This window comes from Jaculus jaculus, chromosome X (assembly GCF_020740685.1).
Source record: "Jaculus jaculus isolate mJacJac1 chromosome X, mJacJac1.mat.Y.cur, whole genome shotgun sequence".
Taxonomy (NCBI): Eukaryota; Metazoa; Chordata; class Mammalia; order Rodentia; family Dipodidae; genus Jaculus; species Jaculus jaculus.
The window spans coordinates 130,543,163-130,562,916 of NC_059125.1; the positions used below are offsets into that span (position 1 = coordinate 130,543,163).

Genomic DNA, 19,754 nt, shown 5'->3' on the forward strand with positions numbered 1-19,754 from the left:
GTACCTTTCATCCTGTATTTTCTAAATGTAGAAAATACGTCATTTTCAAGAAATTTAATATGAAATACTTGGGAATTCTTTTCTGGCGCAAAGTTATACTGTACACACTAATTAAGATATTAAAAACACATGCTCCCCAAAGCCACCAGACATTGTAATTAGTTTTCAGGCTATTAAGCAAAATGACAAAAGATTTTTTAATGATGAATGTGTTTGGAATGTATCAGCTCATTCACCTTTTTGCTTTATGAGATAATGTTTAGCTCCCCAGGGTCTAGGTCTGGTATTTAAACACCAATTCACATTGTCCTTTTGTGACTCAGAAGTCAATGTATTGGCTCGTGTTAACACCACATTATAAATACTCTGTTTTCATGCACGCACGCACACACACACACACACACACACACTCCAAATGGAGCAATTAGTTACTTGAGTTCTTCCATCCACTTGTATATGATGCACTCTGCTAGACACTGGAGCATAGCTCCCTTTGGGGAAGGTCTTTAACTTACATTTAATTTTCAAAAAGTTTTTTCTATTACTTACAAATTTTAGATTTTGGCTAGTTTCTCTAGAAACTATTGGACAAGGTCAATTGGTCTAGAACCCCCCCCACACACACAGATATGTGCATCTACATACTCAAACACACATTTATGACTTTATTTTATGGCCTTTATGACTCTCACCAGCTCACTTGTGAAAAGATTATGAAAAAAAGTTACTTGTAGTATTTCTACCCTGACTGAGAGCCGCCTCAAAGATTTAAAAAAAATGCATACTAAGGAATGTCTAATGCACTTCTGTTACTCAAAAACTTTACTAATTAACTTATTAAAAATTTTAATGCTCTGTTTAGGAAATCAGTGTCTTCCTTCTACCAAAGTTTGCCAAGCATCTTTAAAAATCCATTTCCAGGGCTGGAGAGATGGCTTAGCGGTTAAGCGCTTGCCTGTGAAGCTTAAGGACCCTGGTTCGAGGCTCGGTTCCCCAGGTCCCACGTTAGCCAGATGCACAAGGGGGCACACGTGTCTGGAGTTCGTTTGCAGAGGCTGGAAGCCCTGGCGCGCCCATTCTCTCTCTCTCCCTCTATCTGTCTTTCTCTCTGTGTCTGTCGCTCTCAAATAAATAAATAAATAATAATAAAAAAATTAAAAAAATAAATAAATAAAAATCCATTTCCAGTGTTCTCAGAGGGAGGGGGAAGTGGAGACCTTTCACTGCCTGCTGTCACAGTTGAAATGTTCCTTTGACAATGTAACATTGTCCTATGAATTAGATATAACTTGTAAAAAGTTTACTCGCAGGACTTCAAAGCCTTACCACAAAGTACTGTCATTCACAGATTCTACATTGTGGTAGGTAGTTTTCTAAGATTTTCTCGAATTCGGATTTGGAGAAACATGCTTGATCTTTCTTTGCTGAAGATTTTAAAGACATAGACTAAAGAAATTACTATAGTTGGCACTTGGAAATGACTAAATCACAAATCAAGGGGTGTTTAGCTATTTGTGCTCGCCCGTGGCTTTTATATATGGATCCTGATGACAATGTGCAGCATGTCATGTAAAAGTAGACAGTCCAGGGCTGGAGAGATGGCTTAGAGGTTAAGCGCTTGCCTGTGAAGCCTAAGGACCCTGGTTCAAGGCTCAATTCCCCAGGACCCACGTTAGCCAGATGCACAAGGGTTGTATGCATCTGGAGTTCGTTTGCAGTGGCTGGAGGCCCTGGTGTACCTATTCTCTCTCTCTCTTAATCTCTCTCTCCACCTCTTTCTCTCTCTGCCTGTTGCTCTCAAATAAATAAATAAAATGAAACAAATGTAGAAAGTCCAGAGAATAAAACCAGTGGCCTTGGATTCTGTGTGTAGATCCAGCACTACTTTCTTCTTCTGATAACTGGGGAGGCAGCATAGCACCTGTCTTGCTTTCCTCTCAGAGCTACTTGATCAATTTACCAATTGTATATGACAGAACTTGACAAACTGAATTGTGCTATGCAAATGTGTGGCAGAATTATCACTGATATAGAGTTACCTGGTTGAAATGACTCTGAGATAGGTCACCTATCTGGCCCTGGAGGAGGGGTGATAGATGCAAAACTGTTCTTTTATCATTTCATATTTTTATAGCCTAATGAAAACAAGGTGGAAGAACAGAATAATTGGGTTGGGGGAAGTGCAAGTTGAAGTTTCCCCTGCCTAGGCTGGAAAACTGGTTGGGAAGGGAACAACTTCTGAAAGGATGAGACGTTACAAAGTGGAGGGGTGACCTGGGAACAGGGTGTTATAAAAAGAGCACAGAACCGAGAAGAAAGTCTCACAGCTTGTTCACAAGAGTGTGCTGGGTTAAAGGCTGATCTTGAGCCACAAATCATAGAAGCACACAGCTGGCAGGCATCTTTTTTTTTAAAAAAATATTTATTTATTTGAGAGTGACAGACAGAGAAAGAAAGAGACAAAGAAAAAGAATGGGTGCGCCAGGGCCTCCAGCCGCTGCAAACTAACTCCAGACACATGTGCCCCCTTGTGCATCTGGCTAACGTGGGACCTGGGGAACCGAGCCTCGAACCGGGGTCCTTAGGCTTCACAGGCAAGCGCTTAACCGCTAAGCCATCTCTCCAGCCTCTGGCAGGCATCTCAAGAGGCCATCTTGTCCACTCCCCCACCATTCAGCAGGACATTTCAGCCATTCCAAACAGATACGACTTTCTCCTACTTTGAACGAAAACCTCTGGCACCAAATGGGCAGGTACAGAAGGCTCAACTGGTTACAAGAGATAGGAAAATAATTTCTGAAAACAATAAATGACTAGATTTTCCTTGGGAGCAATAACGTCTGTGGTAGTTTAGCGACAGCTAAATTAACACTAACTAATAGGTGCTTTTGAAGAGAACATATTACCAACAAAACTAGGTTAGAGAATAGACGTGCCCATAGCATCATATGGGTAAAAATGTCTTATGATTGCTCTTAGGAGTTATAGTGTTCTCTGTACACAGGAGACTGGAGCAGACTGATACTAACAAAAACATTTTTTAAAAGCAATATGGCCCAGCAAATTCCAGGCTTAACGTTAAGAACTTAAAAGAGTTCAATTCCTCTCCTAACACAAGTCAATAAATCCTGACATAAATTAGAAACTGAAAAGGGAATAAAATGGTCCTCATTTCCAATCGTGGGAATGTTTCACAGGAACACTGGCTTGGAGGGAGGAGGGGAGGACATTCCACACCTGCAAGCCTTCCCAGGAAATGGGCCTGGGACTGACCCTGAATCCATTCCCTCAAGGTTACACTATGGGACTGTCAATATGGAAACAATGTTGCTTTATTCCCTTAGTGGGTATGTTATTTCCAGTGCTATCAACAGCAACCCTAATCTAAAAGGAGGCAGCTGAGAATTTTCTGTGGAAGAAAGTGAGGAGTTATTTTGGGATAATGCTCCTAAATGGACTAGTTCAAGGGGATGGATACACATTGGCCACAGGCATATAGGGAAATATCTCTGTATTTATAGACATGTATGTTGGGGTAAGCAAGGGGCTTAGGAAAGAACGCAACACTACCCGGATTCACCATTCACTTAAATGAAAACTCAGGCAAGTTAGCTGGATTCTACCTCCCCAACACCAAAACTTTAGGCCAATTTACTCAGGCATTCAGTGAATCCAGATGTTTGGCAGGGCACAAGAAACAACATCTGGATGATTGATTGAATTTTCAACTATACTCACTGGATGTTTTGGCAGCATGCCTGTAGAGCCTTTAATGGCTTCCTGCCTCAGTTTCCCTAGCAGTAAAAAGAGACAAACGTGATTTATCACTTACTTCCTTACTTCTGAGTGAGTAGTGAGGATGATATAATGGCCAATGATTGCAAAGAATGATTCGATGAGAGTACGATATCTTATACAATTACATCTTTTTTTTGCAAAGCAATTAGTTTTTAGAACGTGAATTGACTTTGAAAAGTGGTTAAATGCTATACAAATATAACACATAGTCATCAAAATCTTCTTCCTTATGACTTCTCTAAAGCACGTCACTTTCACATTGAATCACAACCAAAATGTGAATTTCATTCAAGGTCTGAAAAGGTATGTTCCGTACATGTAAAGCAACATGGCTGAGACGAAAAAAAAAAAATCAATGTGGGTGTTTGGAGCACAACCAGTGAAAACAGCTAGACTGAAACAGGTAAAACTGGTCTATCAATGACTACAAATTGGTTGCTCAATGGTATTTGTGTGGAAGCTGAAAATATTTACGTACTATTTTCTGTGAGGAGAAAGGAACTTTCACGGTGACTTTCCCCATTCTGACTATAGATACACATCCTCCCCCCCCCACCAACTGGCTACACCTCTCATGGCTGAAAGTGAGAAGAAAGGAAGATGACAAACAATACAGGCGAGAAGAGGATTATCAAAGAAATGTGTGATCACACAAAACTGAAGATGCAGACGTCACCTGGCAAAAAGCACTGGAGCTCCCTTTGAAAGTCAAGTCCTGCCTATGGGGAAAAGCCTGAACGTAATCCTTGTAGCTACCATTTAACAAGGGCCTGTCATGCATGTGGAGTCATGTGCATGTGTGTATGTGTGTGTATGTATGTACCCAGGAGCTTTTGATATCCCCGTAGTATTACTACTGAGAGAATGAAAGCTTAGAGTTTAACTAATTTGCCTAAGATGATACATCTGCTAAAACCCACAACAAAATTCAGATCCATCTGGATCCAAAGCCCATATTCTGTCCACTCCAACCCAAGCCTTTACTACAAGGTTTGCTCTGCATATTCTTTAGTGTCTGCTGGACCATTTCGAAGCTCATGTCTGGGCAACTCCCCATTCTTCTCAGGTAGAGTCCACCCACAGGCCTTTGTGTGATCTTTCTCCATATCGCCCCTCCCGACTTAGTTTCTCCTCCTCCAAACCTGTGCATTGCTTATGGCAGCTCTCACCATCTCTCCCTCTCTAGAATCTTCTCTCTACGGTAGCCTACCCTAGTCTTAAGCATATCACAAGCAGCATCTTTCTAAGGCTTTTCACCATACACCACCCTTTCCCTTTAGACACTTTTTTTTCCCTTGTTTTTTTTTTTTTGAGGTAGGGTGTCGCTCTAGCTCAGGCTGACCTGGAATTCACTATGTAGTCACAGGGTAGCCTCAAACTCACAGCGATCCTCCTACCTCTGCCTCCAGAGTTTTAGACACTTTTTAAATAACATTTTATTTTGAGTTATTTATTTATTTGACAGAGAAAGAGAGAGAGAGAGTGACACAGAGAGAGAATGGGTGCCCCAGGGCCTCCAGCCACAGCAAACAAACTCCAGATGCATGCGCGCCCTTGTGCATCTGGCTAACGTGGGTCCTGTGGAATCGAATCTGGGTCCTTTGGCTTTGTAGGTAAACACCTTAACCGCTAAGCCATCCCTCCAGCCCTTAGACACTTTTTAATGCTAGGCTTCCCCTCTGAGAGAAGCTTTAAAAAGAGAGGATTAGACTTCTTTTTCCCAAATTCCCAAAGTCCTGGGATCTGGCTGAACACCTAGGAAGTATTCTTTAAGATCTGTTGACCAGTGAGACCTGTGGATAATACACCTCATTTAGGTTTATGAACACAGTGATGGATCCTTCGATTTGGGTCTCTCTAGGACAAGTGAGCAGATCCACTCAGACATCCTTAGCTGGAGAGAATTTAGAAATCATTTGGCAACAAATACAACCACTGCCCCAGGCGAAGTACTAGCACTTTCTGTGTGCTGGGCCCTTCTGAGATGCATTTTGAAAAGAAAACAAATCATGCTCTGGAGAGATGGCATTTAAGGCATTTGTTGGCAAAGCCAAAGGACCCAGGTTCGACTCCCCAGGACCCACATAAGCCAGCTGCCCAAGGTGGCACATGTGTCTGGAGTTTGTCTGTAGTGGCTAGAGGCCCTGGTATGCCCATTCTCTCCTTTATCTACCTCTTTCTCTCAAATACATTAAAAACAAAAATATTTTAAAAACGCATGCTATGTCTAACAAGGCTTGATTGAACGTGGACTCTGCTTTCACAGAAGGAAGGATCCGTTATATAAACACGGCCATTACCATGTGCTCAGCAGCAGAAACCACCATTTATTACGTGCTCACTGAGTGCAGAACACTTTATGAGGCACTGGAGGAGTCACACCCAAATGTGCTGTCGAGACTTCCACAGTGAACTTGCAGTGAAGTACACCACCATGAGCAAGCCCTTCCAAACATCTTCTTATAAAAACACACACACACACAATTGCCGCTAAGCCTCCTATCAGAAACAAAATCCGAGAGGCGAAAGAGTTGAAATGAGGAGCTCTGCAAGAAACCTGAGAGCGAGGTGCATGTGGCCGCCCCGCGCTGCTTATGTGGGTTCTCGAGATTCGAACTCAGGTGGTCTCAGGCCCTGTCATGTCCTCATGCTTGAGAAGGAAGTGCACTTAACCGCTGAGGAATCTTTCCTGCCCTGTTTCTTTCTTTGATTTATTTTTGTGATTGTGGCCACAAAGCAGATGGTAAAACTAACTTCTATTTGTGGCTTGTCACTAACCTCCTTATAAGAGAAAAGTCTCCATGGATAGGTCAAGAAAATCCGTGGGTGTCTTTGTGCTTGGCAGTGAATCAGAAGTTGGCAAAGGTGTGGTGAAATTGGACCTTCTGTATTTTGCTGGTTGTAGTGAAAAGTGATACTTTCTCATTGGAAAGCAATTTGCATACAGGCATTGAAATACTCATCGCCTTTACCCCCAAACCATAGTATTTTCAGAAAATAAGATGAGGAGAAAGCATTGTGCATGAAAAAGTAGCTTTATGATGCTGTAAAATTGGAAGCAATCTGAAAATTCAGTCACCACAGGCTGGTTGATTTGATGGACACTCAACAGAATATTATCCAGCCAGAGAAAATCGTTAATAGAGAGACTTGGGGCAACCTGAGTACCAAAAACTTCTGTGTGAGATTTCTGGACAGACATCAGGGAAGAGCATGTGTAAGTAAAAATAGCAGTGATAGAAGGAGAGGATTGCTATAAATATGTGTCCTCGGTTTTACAAGATTGCTCCCACACTGTAATATCATAATAAGTTTTAAAAAATGGGATGAAAGACAGAGATCCCAAGTCCATTTTAGCAGAGCGAGACTCTTAGGAGAAAATGAATGATAGCTGCTTCTCCAAAAGCCCAAAGGAAAAATCATTCAGCTTTCACTTGTTTCTCTTTCTCTCTCTCTCTCTTTTTTGTTGTTGTTTTTGGTTTTGGTTTTTATTTGTTTATTTTAAAAATATTTTTAAAAATTTATTTTTATTTATTTATTTATTGGAGACAGAGAGGTGGGAAGGAGAGACAGAGAGAGAGAGAAAAAATGAGAATGGGCACGCCAGGGCCACTAGCTACTGCAAACGAACACCAGACGCATGCACCACCATGTACATCTGGCTTATGTGGGACCTGGAGAATCAAACCTGGGTCCTTAGGCTTTGCAGGCAAGCACCTTAACCACTAAACAGTTTATCCAGTCCTGTTTTATCTTTTAATTTTAATTTTTTATTTATTTATTTGAGGGCAACAGACAGAGAGAGAGAAAGAGATAGATGGAGAGAGAAAGAGAGAGAATGGGTGCACCAGAGCCACCAGCCACTGCAAAAGAACTCCAGACGCATGCTCCACCTTGTGCATCTGGCTAACGTGGGTCCTGGGGAATCGAGCCTTGAACTAGAGTCCTTAAACTTCACAGGCAAGCGTTTAACTGCTAAGCCATCTCTCCAGCCCTGTTTTTGGTTTTTTGAGGTAGGGTCTCACTTTAGGTCAGGCTGACCTGGAATTCATTATGTATCCCAGGCTAGTCTCGAGCTCACAGTGATCCTCCTACCCCAGCCTCCTGAGTGCTGGGACTAAAGGCGTGCGCCACCGGGCCCTGGCTCACTTTTTTTTTTTTTTTTGACATTTCCACTTTTGTTGGATACACCACATACCTGGTTAATGTGCTTCAGTTTGTCAATGATTTGGCTAACCACTGGTTCGGGGCCCTTCATTTTCAGCTCATGGAGGTTAAACTGGTTCTTCATCCCATTCCTTGCCGCCTTCTGGCTGTATCTGTAAAGGTGAGGATAAAGAAGGTTTGTTATAAAAAAGAAAAATAAAAGTCCTGATCCAAAGGGAAAACTTACTATATTTGGCACAAACAGCCATAGGGACTAACTACTGGTTATGTTTAGTCTTTTAAACCATGGGATGGCCCTATGGTGCAAATTAAATCACTCCAGAGAGAGAGAGAGTCCATTTGCAGGGGAGAATGCCCACTCAATAGCCAACAAACATTCAACATCCGCGTCTTCTAGGTGATCTGTGCTCTCGGTTTTGTAGATCGTCTACAATACTAAGGGTCAGTGTCAAGACAGAAGAAGAGCTGCTTTAGGGGACGTCTGACATCTGGACTAGTTAAGTACACCAAAAATATGAACTTGGAGGGCATTTTCTACTCCTCAGAAGGCAAAAGACTCTCCCATGCTCGTTATCTCTTCCCCTCAACTCCCTGCTCCCCCTGTTTCATGTACATCCCAGAGGAGCTTGGCTTCTTTGTAGGAGGTTTTCTCAAGCCATTTGTACCTATGTTATGCCTGTCAGCTTGACTCTGTGTTCTTTCTGATAAGTGACAAGAGAACGCCAGGTCAGGGAGAGCTTTTTAACATGCTCCTGCAGGAGAAGTCATAGGCTTCGCTTCCGAAATGAAATGTCAACATATCTCTGCAGATCCTCATCAGCAGGAGAAGGAGATTTATAATCCCGGGTAATTCTGTCTTTCATCCACAATGTCTGGTTTTGCCAGCTTCCGCCAGGACAGGCCCTCTTGTTGCAACTAAGTTTCCAGATGTCTATGCATTGTGTTTTTTCCCCATTTTGCAAAAGAAAACAAATTACCAAAGGTAAAAACCAAAGACATTTCATTTCCTTCTTTGTTTTTCATCATGTACATCATGTGTCGCCAGAGAGGGAAGAAGGCTTTGAACCCTTTGTGCCTTCTGATCCAGTTATTGGATGGGAATGCTTTGTTAAAGAAATGAAGCCAGGCGTGGTGGCGCACGCCTTTAATCCCAGCATTCGGGCGGCGGAGGTAGGAGGACCGCCATGAGTTCGAAGCCACCCTGAGACTCCATACTGAATTCCAGGCCAGCCTGGGCTAGAGCGAGACCCTACCTTGAAAAATCAAAAAAAAAAAAAAAAAAAAAGGAAATGAAAGGATTCGCAGGATTCTCGGGTCTTTTGCCCTCTCACAAATTTACCCTTGGCTACAATAGTGAGGGATAAAGGAAATTCATATATTTTAAAAATATTTATTTACTTGTGTGTGTGTGTGTGTGTGTGTGTGTGTGTGTGTGTAGGTCAGAGAACCACTTCAAGATGCCTGTGCTCCATCTTCTTTGAGACACAGTTTCTTGCTGCTGCACATGAACTGTGTGATTGCCGAAACAGGTCAGACTAGCTTGCCTGTGAGCTTCAGATCCATCTGGCTCTACCTTCCATTGTTGGGAGGCACTGGGATCACAGATGCATGGACTCCTTTGCATTTGCCTTTACAAGGGAGCTAGGGAATTGAACACATGCTGGAAAGCTTTGCAAGCAAGTGCCCTTTAACCACTGAGCTATTTCCTCAGTCCCTAAATTCACATTTTAATTATAAAGTAATAATCATTATAAATAATTCAAACAGTACCGAAATAAAACATAGAAATCGCCCCATCACTTGTCTTTCCAAAAAGAGCCATGATCAACAGTTTGACATATACTTTCAGGCATCCTCACATGCATATAGTAGTATATAGTTCTAACCAAACTTGGAAGCATGCTATTTATACTGATTTGCAATATTTTATGACTTAATACCTATTCCTTGGACATACTTCTGTGTCAGAATATATCAGACTGCCTTGTTCTTTTTCTTCTGTATGGCTGTATCATAATTTATCCAATCCATTACTGATTGATAACTCAATCATTTGTAATCTTTTGTCAATATAAGCAATGCTTCAAGGAACATCCTTGTTGATAGATTTTTCACATTATGCCTTCATGCCCATAAAGGGTACATTCCTAGAAATGAAGTTTCCAGACCCAAAGTATAAAATACAAAAATCAATTAATACTATCATATTTTTGTATGGCACTTTATGATATGAAAGCAGTTTCATATTCAGCTCATTTGAGCCTCTCAACCACACCGGGAGTGGCTAGGAGAGTATTTCATGGCTACTGATAGTTTTTCAACTTCAAAGGGTATTGGCCTAATTTTGTTAGCTATACCTTTCCATAATGTAATATATGTACCAACATTGAAGCCGTACTTTCAAACACATGCACGGCAACAGAAGAGGTCATGAAATCGAGTTTTGATTTTCATAACAAAAAAAAATCCTAAGAAAATATTTTAAAGGAAAAATATTGAAGAGGCTATCTAATTACATTTTTTGAAAATGGTTCCGTAATAAATTTAGCATATTAAAAATGTACAGTGTGATTTCTACCGGTTTTTCTTTATTTTGGTTCTTTGTATATTCTAGATATTAATCCTCTGTCAGATGTATAACTGGCAAAGATTTTTCTCTTATTCTATAGGCTGCCTCTTCACTCAATTGACAGTTTCCTTTGCTGTACAAAAGCCTTTTGATTTCTTTTCTTTAGATTTTGTTTTATTTTGTTTTTTCAAGGTAGGGTCTCACTCTAGCCCAGGCTGAACTGGAATTCACTATGTAGTCTCAGGGTGGCTTCGAACTCAGGGCAGTCCTCCTACCTCTGCCTCCCGAGTGCTGGGATTAGAGGCGTGCGCCACCACGCTGGCCCTCCACCTGTTTTTCTTAAGGACTCAGCTGTTTATAAGGACTTTGGTGGAGGATGTAAGGCAGTAATAGCAGATCTATCTTGGGGCGAGTTTCCTGTCATTGTGAGCTTCCCAAGATGGATTCTTGACCTCCTTGCTGTGAATGGCATAACTCATGAAGTATCAGGTAGTGAATAGATTCATTCTGTCTGTCTCTGTGTTGTTCTCTCTCATCATCTTGGAAGCTAGGAACCAAGAGAGGAGCATTTGGTGGACTTCTTTTTTTTTTCTTTTTATTTTTTTGGTGGTCTTTGTCAGGCCCTTCTGTACCATCCACCATCCTTTATGGGCCACACTGGAAGCATCCTCAAAACTCATTCATTAAGGGCTAGAGAGATGGCTTAGCGGTTAAGGTGTTTGCCTGCAAAGCCAAAGGATGCCAGTTTGATACTCCAGGACCCATGTAAGCCAGATACACAAGGAAGCACATGCATCTGGAGTTCCTGTGCAGTGGCTGGAGGCTCTGGCACGCCCATTCTCTCTCTCTCTCTCTGCCTCTTTCTCGCAAATAAGTAATATAATAATATATTTTTAATAATTAGTCATCAAAAAGGGCAGTCAACTTTCCTGGAAATTTCTACATCATTTAGCTTTTCTGTTAAGGAAATCTAGGATGGAAAGTGTTCCTAGTGTTTATATTTCCCCAGACAAACAGTCCCTATGGGACTCTTTAGTCTGCTGGTGAAAGAAAATTATCAAATAATACCACATCCTACCCCTCATTTTCACCTTATTTCACTTTACTTGGTAATTACCCAGGGCTGGGGACGTGGCTTAGTGGAAGAACTTTCCTATCATGCAGGATGCCCCAAGTTCCATCCCCAGCACTAAAAGGAAAGGGGAAGTAGTAAACGCCTGGACAGTCAAACATCACAGGCCAACAGCCTTCAGGGACTCCTTAAAAAAAAGATTCTTAATCAGGCAGGAATAAACTCAGTACTGGCCACGTCTTTTATGTCCATGCAATGTTGCTAAAATATCAACCCCCTTGGAATGATAACAACTCAATCTCCCTTCTTTATTCCTGTGGGTGCCTGGAGCAGATAAACAAGATGAAGATGTGAGGGTTCTTATAAATCTTCTGAGATAGACTACAGGAATGTGTCCCTAAAGACCCACCCTTGAACTTATGTATATCAAAGCTTGCCGATCACTTGTATGTCCACCCCTTACAAGGCAAGCAAAGCTCACTACCCTCACTGGAACTGGGGAAAACCAGCTGCCAACTTGGCAAGTTTGTCCTAGACTCCCAATTCCGGAATCATTACGAATCTGAAGTCAAATGAGTCTCACAGCTGATTCCTTACGATTCTAATGCTGTCTTTTCTGCGACTCAGAAAAAAAAAGGACCCTTTAGCTCTCTTTTCTTTCCTCATTTCTTATCTTTGAGTCATAAATTTGAATAAAGCATGGCTAAGACTAAACACTGCTCTCCAATTCCATAGTGATTCAATTATATAAAAAAAAAAGCATTGCATTTAAAAGCTTGCCAAATTTTTGGAAAGTTGAACTAACATCTACTGTTCTACTCTTCATGTGCTATTTAAATCCTCAAAGGGAAATTTAAAAATTTAAAAAAAAAATCCTCAAAGGGCTCTAGTCAATTAAGCATGGTTTCTGGTTACTGAAGTGTTGGGAAGAGCTGGCTTGTGGCTTAGACCTAAAACTTGTCATTATTTCGTTTACTTCACAAAACAGTAACCAAAAGTACTTGTCACACAGATGCCTATTTCTGCTAAAATTTAGTGGCACTATCTAAACACTCTGTTCTAGTACCATTCAACAGATACTCAACAACTCTCTTGGACTCCCAAATCCTTCCTAGGTCTTATCACTTTATTCTTTTCTACTTAGCCAGACAAAACACTGAACTGGACTTTAAAAGCAACACATGGGACTGGAGAGATGGCTTAGCAGTTAAGCGCTTGCCTGTGAAGCCTAAGGACCCCGGTTCTAGGCTCGATTCCCCACGACCCACATTAGTTAGATGCACAAGTGGGTGCACACATCTGGAGTTCATTTGCAGTGGCTGGAGGCCCTGGCGTGCCCATTCTCTCCCTCTCTCCCTCTTTCTCTCTCTGTCGCTCTCAAATAAATAAATAAAAATAAAAGCAATGCATGTTATAATGGAGAATGATGCAGACATTAAGAGAGCAAAGTAGATCTGTACAGGTTGATAAGGGTTGATAAGGCACCTAGTTCAGGATTACACTGGAACAGACACACACACACAACCACACACACACCAACAGTGCAGAATAGTCAATGGTGTTAGTTCTATTTTTGGTTGAAATGGGTATACATATTCACAAAAGTAGTTTCCACCTTAATCTGAAGCTTTGCTTTCTATAGTTTCAGTAACTTGAAGACAACTACCATCTGCAATTATTAAATGGAAAATTACAGGAATAATTTGTGAGTTTTAAATTGTGCACTGGTCTAAGTAGTGTGATAAAATCCATACCCATTCCATCCTACCCAGGAAGTGAATTATCTCTTTGTGTCCAGCACACCAATGCTGTATATGCTAGCTGTATATGCAGCTTCCAAGTATGGAAGCTGTCTGGGTTATCAGATTGACTGTTGAGCCATCAGTAATGAGAGAGAGAAAAAGAACATTCATTCCCATAGCTTTGATTATAGTATATTTTCACAATTGTTTTATCTATTTATTATTAATCTTTTACTGTGCCTAACTTATAAAGTAAAATATTTTATAGGTGTGAATATTCAGGAAATAACAATACAGTTATCCCTCAGTATCCGAGGGTGATTCATTCCAGGATCCTCCTAGTCATTTATGCCAAAATCTATGGACCTCCAAGCCCTTTATATAAAATGACATGGTGTTTGCATATGACCTACACAGTCTTTCCATGCAGCTTAAATCATCTCTACCTTATTTATAATACCAAATACAATACCAATGCTATGGACATAGTTGTTACACTCAGTATTTAGGGAGTAATGACAAGAAAAAGTTCTGTATATGTTTAGTACAATGTAATTTTTTTCCCCTTTAAAATTTTGTTTAAAATGCTGGTTATCAAAGCCAGGGCTCTGTGTAGGCTAGGTAAGTGTGCTACCACTGAGCTACATTCCTAGATAAAGCTTCCTTCCTTCCTTTCTCCCTCCATTTCTCTTCTCTCTCCTCTCTCTCTCTCTTCTCTCTCTCGCTCACTCCACCCAGGGCTTAATTGAGCATGTTAAGCATTCTCTTCTACCACTCAGCCTTTCCTTTTTCTTTTATTTATTTATTTATTTATTTATTTGAGAGCGAAGACACAGAGAGAAAGACAGATAGAGGGAGAGAGAGAGAATGGGCGCGCCAGGGCTTCCAGCCTCTGCAAACGAACTCCAGACGCGTGCGCCCCCTTGTGCATCTGGCTAACGTGGGACCTGGGGAACCAAGCCTCGAACCAGGGTCCTTAGGCTTCACAGGCAAGCACTTAACCGCTAAGCCATCTCTCCAGCCCTCAGCCTTTTCTTAATATTTTTAATTTTGGTTGATTGAATCCTTGGTTATGGAGGGGAAAGCATTTATATAGGGTTCAGAACTATCATTGTTTGCAAATATCCACTGGAGGTTGTGGAATACATTCCCCACCAAGGAGGGATGACAGTGTTCTTCTATACTTTATAAATGTTCATGCCCCAGAAACATTTCCATTTCCATGGATATGTAAGAAAATGGTAATGGTAGCAGCTTCCAATAAGTAAGGATAGGAACATGCTAGGGAAGTCTTGCTTATTTCTTTTATATATTTACTTATATATTATTTTTTTATTCATTTATTTTTTTTAATTTTTAAATTTTTATTAACATTTTCCATGATTATAAAAAAATATCCCATGGTAATTCCCTCCCTCCCCCCTGACACTTTCCCCTTTGAAATTCCATTCTCCATCATATTACCTCCCCATCTCAATCATTGTACTTACATATATATAATATCAATCTATTATTACTTATATATTATATGTTGTTGCACCCTGGTCAGTTATTTTCTCAGTGTGGTGCTGACAATTGGACCTAGGTCTTCGCCTATACTTTTTTTTCATATATATATATATATATATATATATATATATATATATATATATATACACATACACACACACACACACAAACACACACACACACACACACACACACACACGGACAAAGAGAGAGAGAAAGAGAGGGAGAGAGAGAATGGGCAAACCAGTGCCTCCAGCCACTGCAAATGAGCTCCACACATATGTACCACCATGTGCATCTGGCTTACATGGGATTTGGAGAATTGAACCTGGGTCCTTAGGCTTCACAGGCAAGTGCCTTAACTGCTAAGCCATCTCTCCAGCCCAATGTGAACACTTTAAGCTTTGTAATTATTTAGTTTTTTTTTTAAATATGAGTATGTGTGTGTAAGTGTGTATATACCTCAGTACATGTGGGAAGGTCTGAGGACAACCTTGTGATGGTACCTCTGGGAAAACTGATGCCCTTTCATGAGACAATGCTTGAGCTGCTTGTCATTCCCAAGGATCCCAACAGTGCCTGCTGCATCAGCTCTTGTTTTGGGGCTTTCCCTAGAAAAAATCTCGCAGAGGGCCTCGTGCAGAATTTTCTTCTCTCAGAGTGACAATGATATCACGGTTCAGTGAATACTTGAGCCCTTGGGAGACAAGTTGCTGAAGTTACAGAAATGATCCACCCCCAAAGGCCACCGGAAGAATCCCAGTTTCTGAGGACTGACTGTCGGAAGGTGTATCCTGGAGAATCTTGTACATAATGTCTTCCCTGTCTCTGTCACCTCCGTTACAGTGAAGCGACATGGGCTATGGAATTTCACGTAACATGCATTCTCAGAACTTCAAGGCTAAAAGGAATCAGTTAGGGGTGGCCTCTGTAGTTCTGAGTTAATTAATTCATTTAGCATTTCATTTCCATAGGCTCTCTCAGTGCTGCGGATGCATGCTGTTCATAAAGGGCCTTGAATGAGGATGGCCCATCACAGCCACAATTCAGCTAATCCAGCCTACAGCCCCGAGCGTGGCAGGAATGGGGACCCTCATTAGCCATGTAAGATTTTAACCAAGGGTTATCTGCTTGGGAAGACTCATCTATAATTTAATTAATTGTCCTCCTGTCTGCACACGGCCTGTGCCCTGAAGCTTTAACATGCTTCTAGCCAAGAACAGTGGCCAGGGCAGGAGGAAAAATAAGTGGGCCCAAGGAGCCCACTTCCAAAGGCAAATGCTTCCTTACGGGGGACATGGTTTGTGTGATGTTAGAAGTGTGCCTTTAAGCATTGCTGTGTGGTGTCTTCTCTTCCCTACCCCCACCCAGTTCGGATCTATTTAGCACAAAAATGACAGCCATAATACTAAGAAAACCCTATTTGTGCAGGGAAAAAAAGGGACATGCTTCCCCTTTTCAGGCAGATTTGTTAGGAACTGGAGGGTGGGAGGGAGGGGGAAACCTGTGTAAAAGCCAGAAAGAGAAAGGGAACCTAATTAAAACAGGACATCTGGGCATGCTTGTCTTGGGACAGTTGAAGCAAAGAGAGCACTTGTGGAAGAGGAATAGAGTCAAACAAGCGGAAAATGGGCAAGCTTTTCTTCCTAACTCTGGGCTGCCCGAGGCAGCAAGGGGAGAAACGAGGGAATTCATGGAGACCATTGCAAGTGAAAGCTACTTAGAGATCAGCTGGTCCAACTCACTGGCCATGTCGATGAAGAAACAGACACGGAGAGGGACTTTTCTAGTGGTTACTAGCACAAGTTTCGCATTCAAAGTAAACTCTTTAAAGGTCCCTCAAACGTGTCCTGATCTTTTTTTTTTTTTTTTTTTAACACTACTTATTTAGGGCTGGGGAGTTGCTGGAAGAATCCGTTTTCCTTCTTCCCCTCGGTATCCCAATGATGGCAAGGGTTTGAGAGCTAGTCTCAGAAGGACTACCTTCCTACCAGAAAATAATTTGTTTTCCCAAAACTTTTAATTCCGTCCCTGTTTGGTTATGTAGCCGATAAAAAGAAGTTTCAGATCTCACATTCTCAGAGCGCCATCTTATGGACACACTGCAGTATTGCAAGTACTCCTTAATCCAACCAACGACTGACTGGTCAAGACTGTTTCCTTGGCTAATATTCTGGCCACAATAAGCACAGTGGAAAAAGGGGATAATTTAACGAGAAATAACAGTTTTAAAAACAAACTGGAACACAGAATATAAAAACCATATTAACAAGTCCTTCTAAGCCGGGCATGGTGGTGCACGCCTTTAATGCCAGCACTTGGGAGGCAGAGGTAGGAGGATCGCCTTGAGTTTGAGGTCACCCCGAGACTACACAGTGAATTCAAGGTCAGCCTGGGCTAGAGTGAGACCTTACCTCGAAAAAAAAAGATAAGCCATTCTAAGAGAATTGTTTTGTACCCGAGATTAAGTGTTAATAAATACACAGAAAAAAAATTTTTTAAAGGTGAAAATAGCTGAGCTTTGTAAATGTGCTTAATAAGGTCAGCAACAATTTGCTTTTTATTCTTTATGGCCTTTTTGTTTGTGGCAATACTGCTTCTGCTTCACAAGATGAGGTTACAGGTGTGTGCCACAAAGCTCGGTTTTTGTGTACATATTTTAAAAAACAATTGTCAGAGGGAGCAGCACAAATTCTAGTGGTAGAAACAAATATACCAAAGATAAAAAAAAAAAAAACAGAAAGAAATCCTGTGTTTTCAAACAATGGTCCTTCCTTACAGAAACTGCGTAGATTTTTGTGGGAAAAGAAAAGAAAAATCTAGAGAAAAGCATAGGGTTGCAAACCCATTTATATCTCATTCAATGGACATTAGCATTGTAAGAGAATAACTGTATTAGAATCCATTTTAACCTAGTTTCAAATCTCACTTTTAGGAGGAATTACAAGATTGGTTTCAGAATATGAAAGAATACACTTGAATTCATATAAGTAAATAGTATTTTCTGTTTGGTGAGAAATGGTTGTGGGGAGGGGAAGGTAAAGAGAAAATGCTTGTGATTGCTTTACCTGTATGTTGGCATCTTAAAGTAGTCTCTCACTCTAGCCCAGGCTGGCCTGAAACTCACTCTGTAGCCCAGGCTGACCTGGAACTCCCAGGGTTCCTCCTACCTCATCTTCCCAAGTACTAAGACTGAAAGAGTTAGCGGGGCTGGAGAGATGGCATAGCGGTTAAGTGCTTGCCTGTGAAGCCTAAGGACCCCAGTTCGAGGCTTGATTCCCCAGGACCCACGTTAGCCAGATGCACAAGGGGGCGCACGCGTCTGGAGTTCATTTGCAGTGGCTGGAGGCCCTGGCGCGCCCAATCTCTGTCTCTCTCTATCTGCCTCTTTCTCTCTCTGTCTGTCACTCTCAAATAAATAAATAAACAAAAATAAATAAAAAAAGAGTTAGCCATCACGCCCCCAGCCTTACATTTTTTTTGTAGGTTATATTAATATCAGAGGACTTTTGAAGTTAATCTAATGTCTTGTTCTCTTCTATGGTTGCGCACACTGGGGCCCAGAAGGATCTTGCAAATGCCATTCAAATTCTTATTGGCCTCACTGCAAGGTCTTCCATAAGAAGAACAGCTAAGGGGGGTGGGGGCCATGGTGGCGCACGCCTTTAATCCCAGCACTTGGGAGGGAGGCAGAGGTAGGAGGATCGCCGTGAGTTCAAGGCCACCCTGAGACTACATAGTGAATTGCGGGTCAGCCTGAGCTAGAGTGAGACTGTACCTTGAAAAAACAAAACAACAGAAAAAAAAAACACAAAGCAAAAACAAACAAACAAACAAAAAAAGAACAGCCAAGAGCAAGGATAAGAGCTGAGTATATAGCTCAACTGTAGAGCACTTTATCTAGCGTGTGTGAGACACTGGCTTCCCTCACTAGCTCCACATACATACAAAAAAAATCACTAAGGGAAAGTAATACCGTTCATACGCATCCACAACATCATAGGACATTGTATGAAAGTAACTTATGTTCAAAATAATGATCAATGATTATAAAGGATGAATTCAGTTTCGTACTCATAGCTTACTGAAGGTTTGAGTATATAACACATTTTTTTTTTCCTTTAAGGCAGGGTCTTGTGTTTCCCAGCCTGGCCTGGAATTCACTCTGTAGCTTAGGATGACTCTGAACTTCTAATCTTCCTGCCTCTACCTCCAAAGTGCTAGGATTACAGGCATGTGCCCACACATGGTTTTTATGTGGTGCTGGGGATTGGTCCCAGGGCTTCATGCATGCTGGCTTAGCATTCTGCCAATCACTCCAGATCTGTAGGACACTTTGAAAAGGCTGAGTCATGTGATAGAAAGAGTAATAGGCTTGGAGTCAGAGATACAGATTCAAAAACTGGTTTCAGCTCAGCTCTGTGATGCAGGCCAGAAATCCCAGTTATTTAGGAGACTAAGATAAAACGATTACAAGTTTATAGCTTGCCTTGGATACAGAGTGAGTTCCTGCCCAGTCTCAGCAACTTAATGAGACTGTCTCAAACAGTGGAAAGGAACTGTCTGAACTGTAGAAAGGAAGCTGGTATGCTGCAGAGATGGCTTAGTGGTTAAAGGCACTTGCTTGCAAAGCCTGACGGCTAGGGTTTGATTCTTCAGTAGTCATTATGAAGCCAGATGCACAAAGTGACGTTTCTGGAGTTCGTTTGCAGTGGCAAGAGGCCTTGGCACCCCCATACACCTTTCTTTCAAATAAATAAATATTTTTAAAGATAGCTTGTAAACCGGGCATGGTAGTGCACGCCTTTAATCCCAGCACTTGGGAGGCAGAGGTAGGAGGATCACTGTGAGTTTGAGGCCACCCTGAGACTACATAGTTAATTCCAGGTCAGCCTAA

The 19,754-nt window shown here is 41.5% G+C and overlaps 1 protein-coding gene across 1 annotated transcript in view; it reads right to left on the minus strand.

The window, feature by feature from the left end:
- Gpc3 (glypican 3) overlaps positions 1-19,754 on the minus strand; it is a 474,609-nt gene that overhangs the window by 107,001 nt on the left and 347,854 nt on the right. The window contains exon 6 of the mRNA XM_004653981.2: positions 7,997-8,117. Coding sequence (XP_004654038.1) covers positions 7,997-8,117 — 121 coding nt within the window. The remainder of the gene's footprint in view (positions 1-7,996; positions 8,118-19,754) is intronic.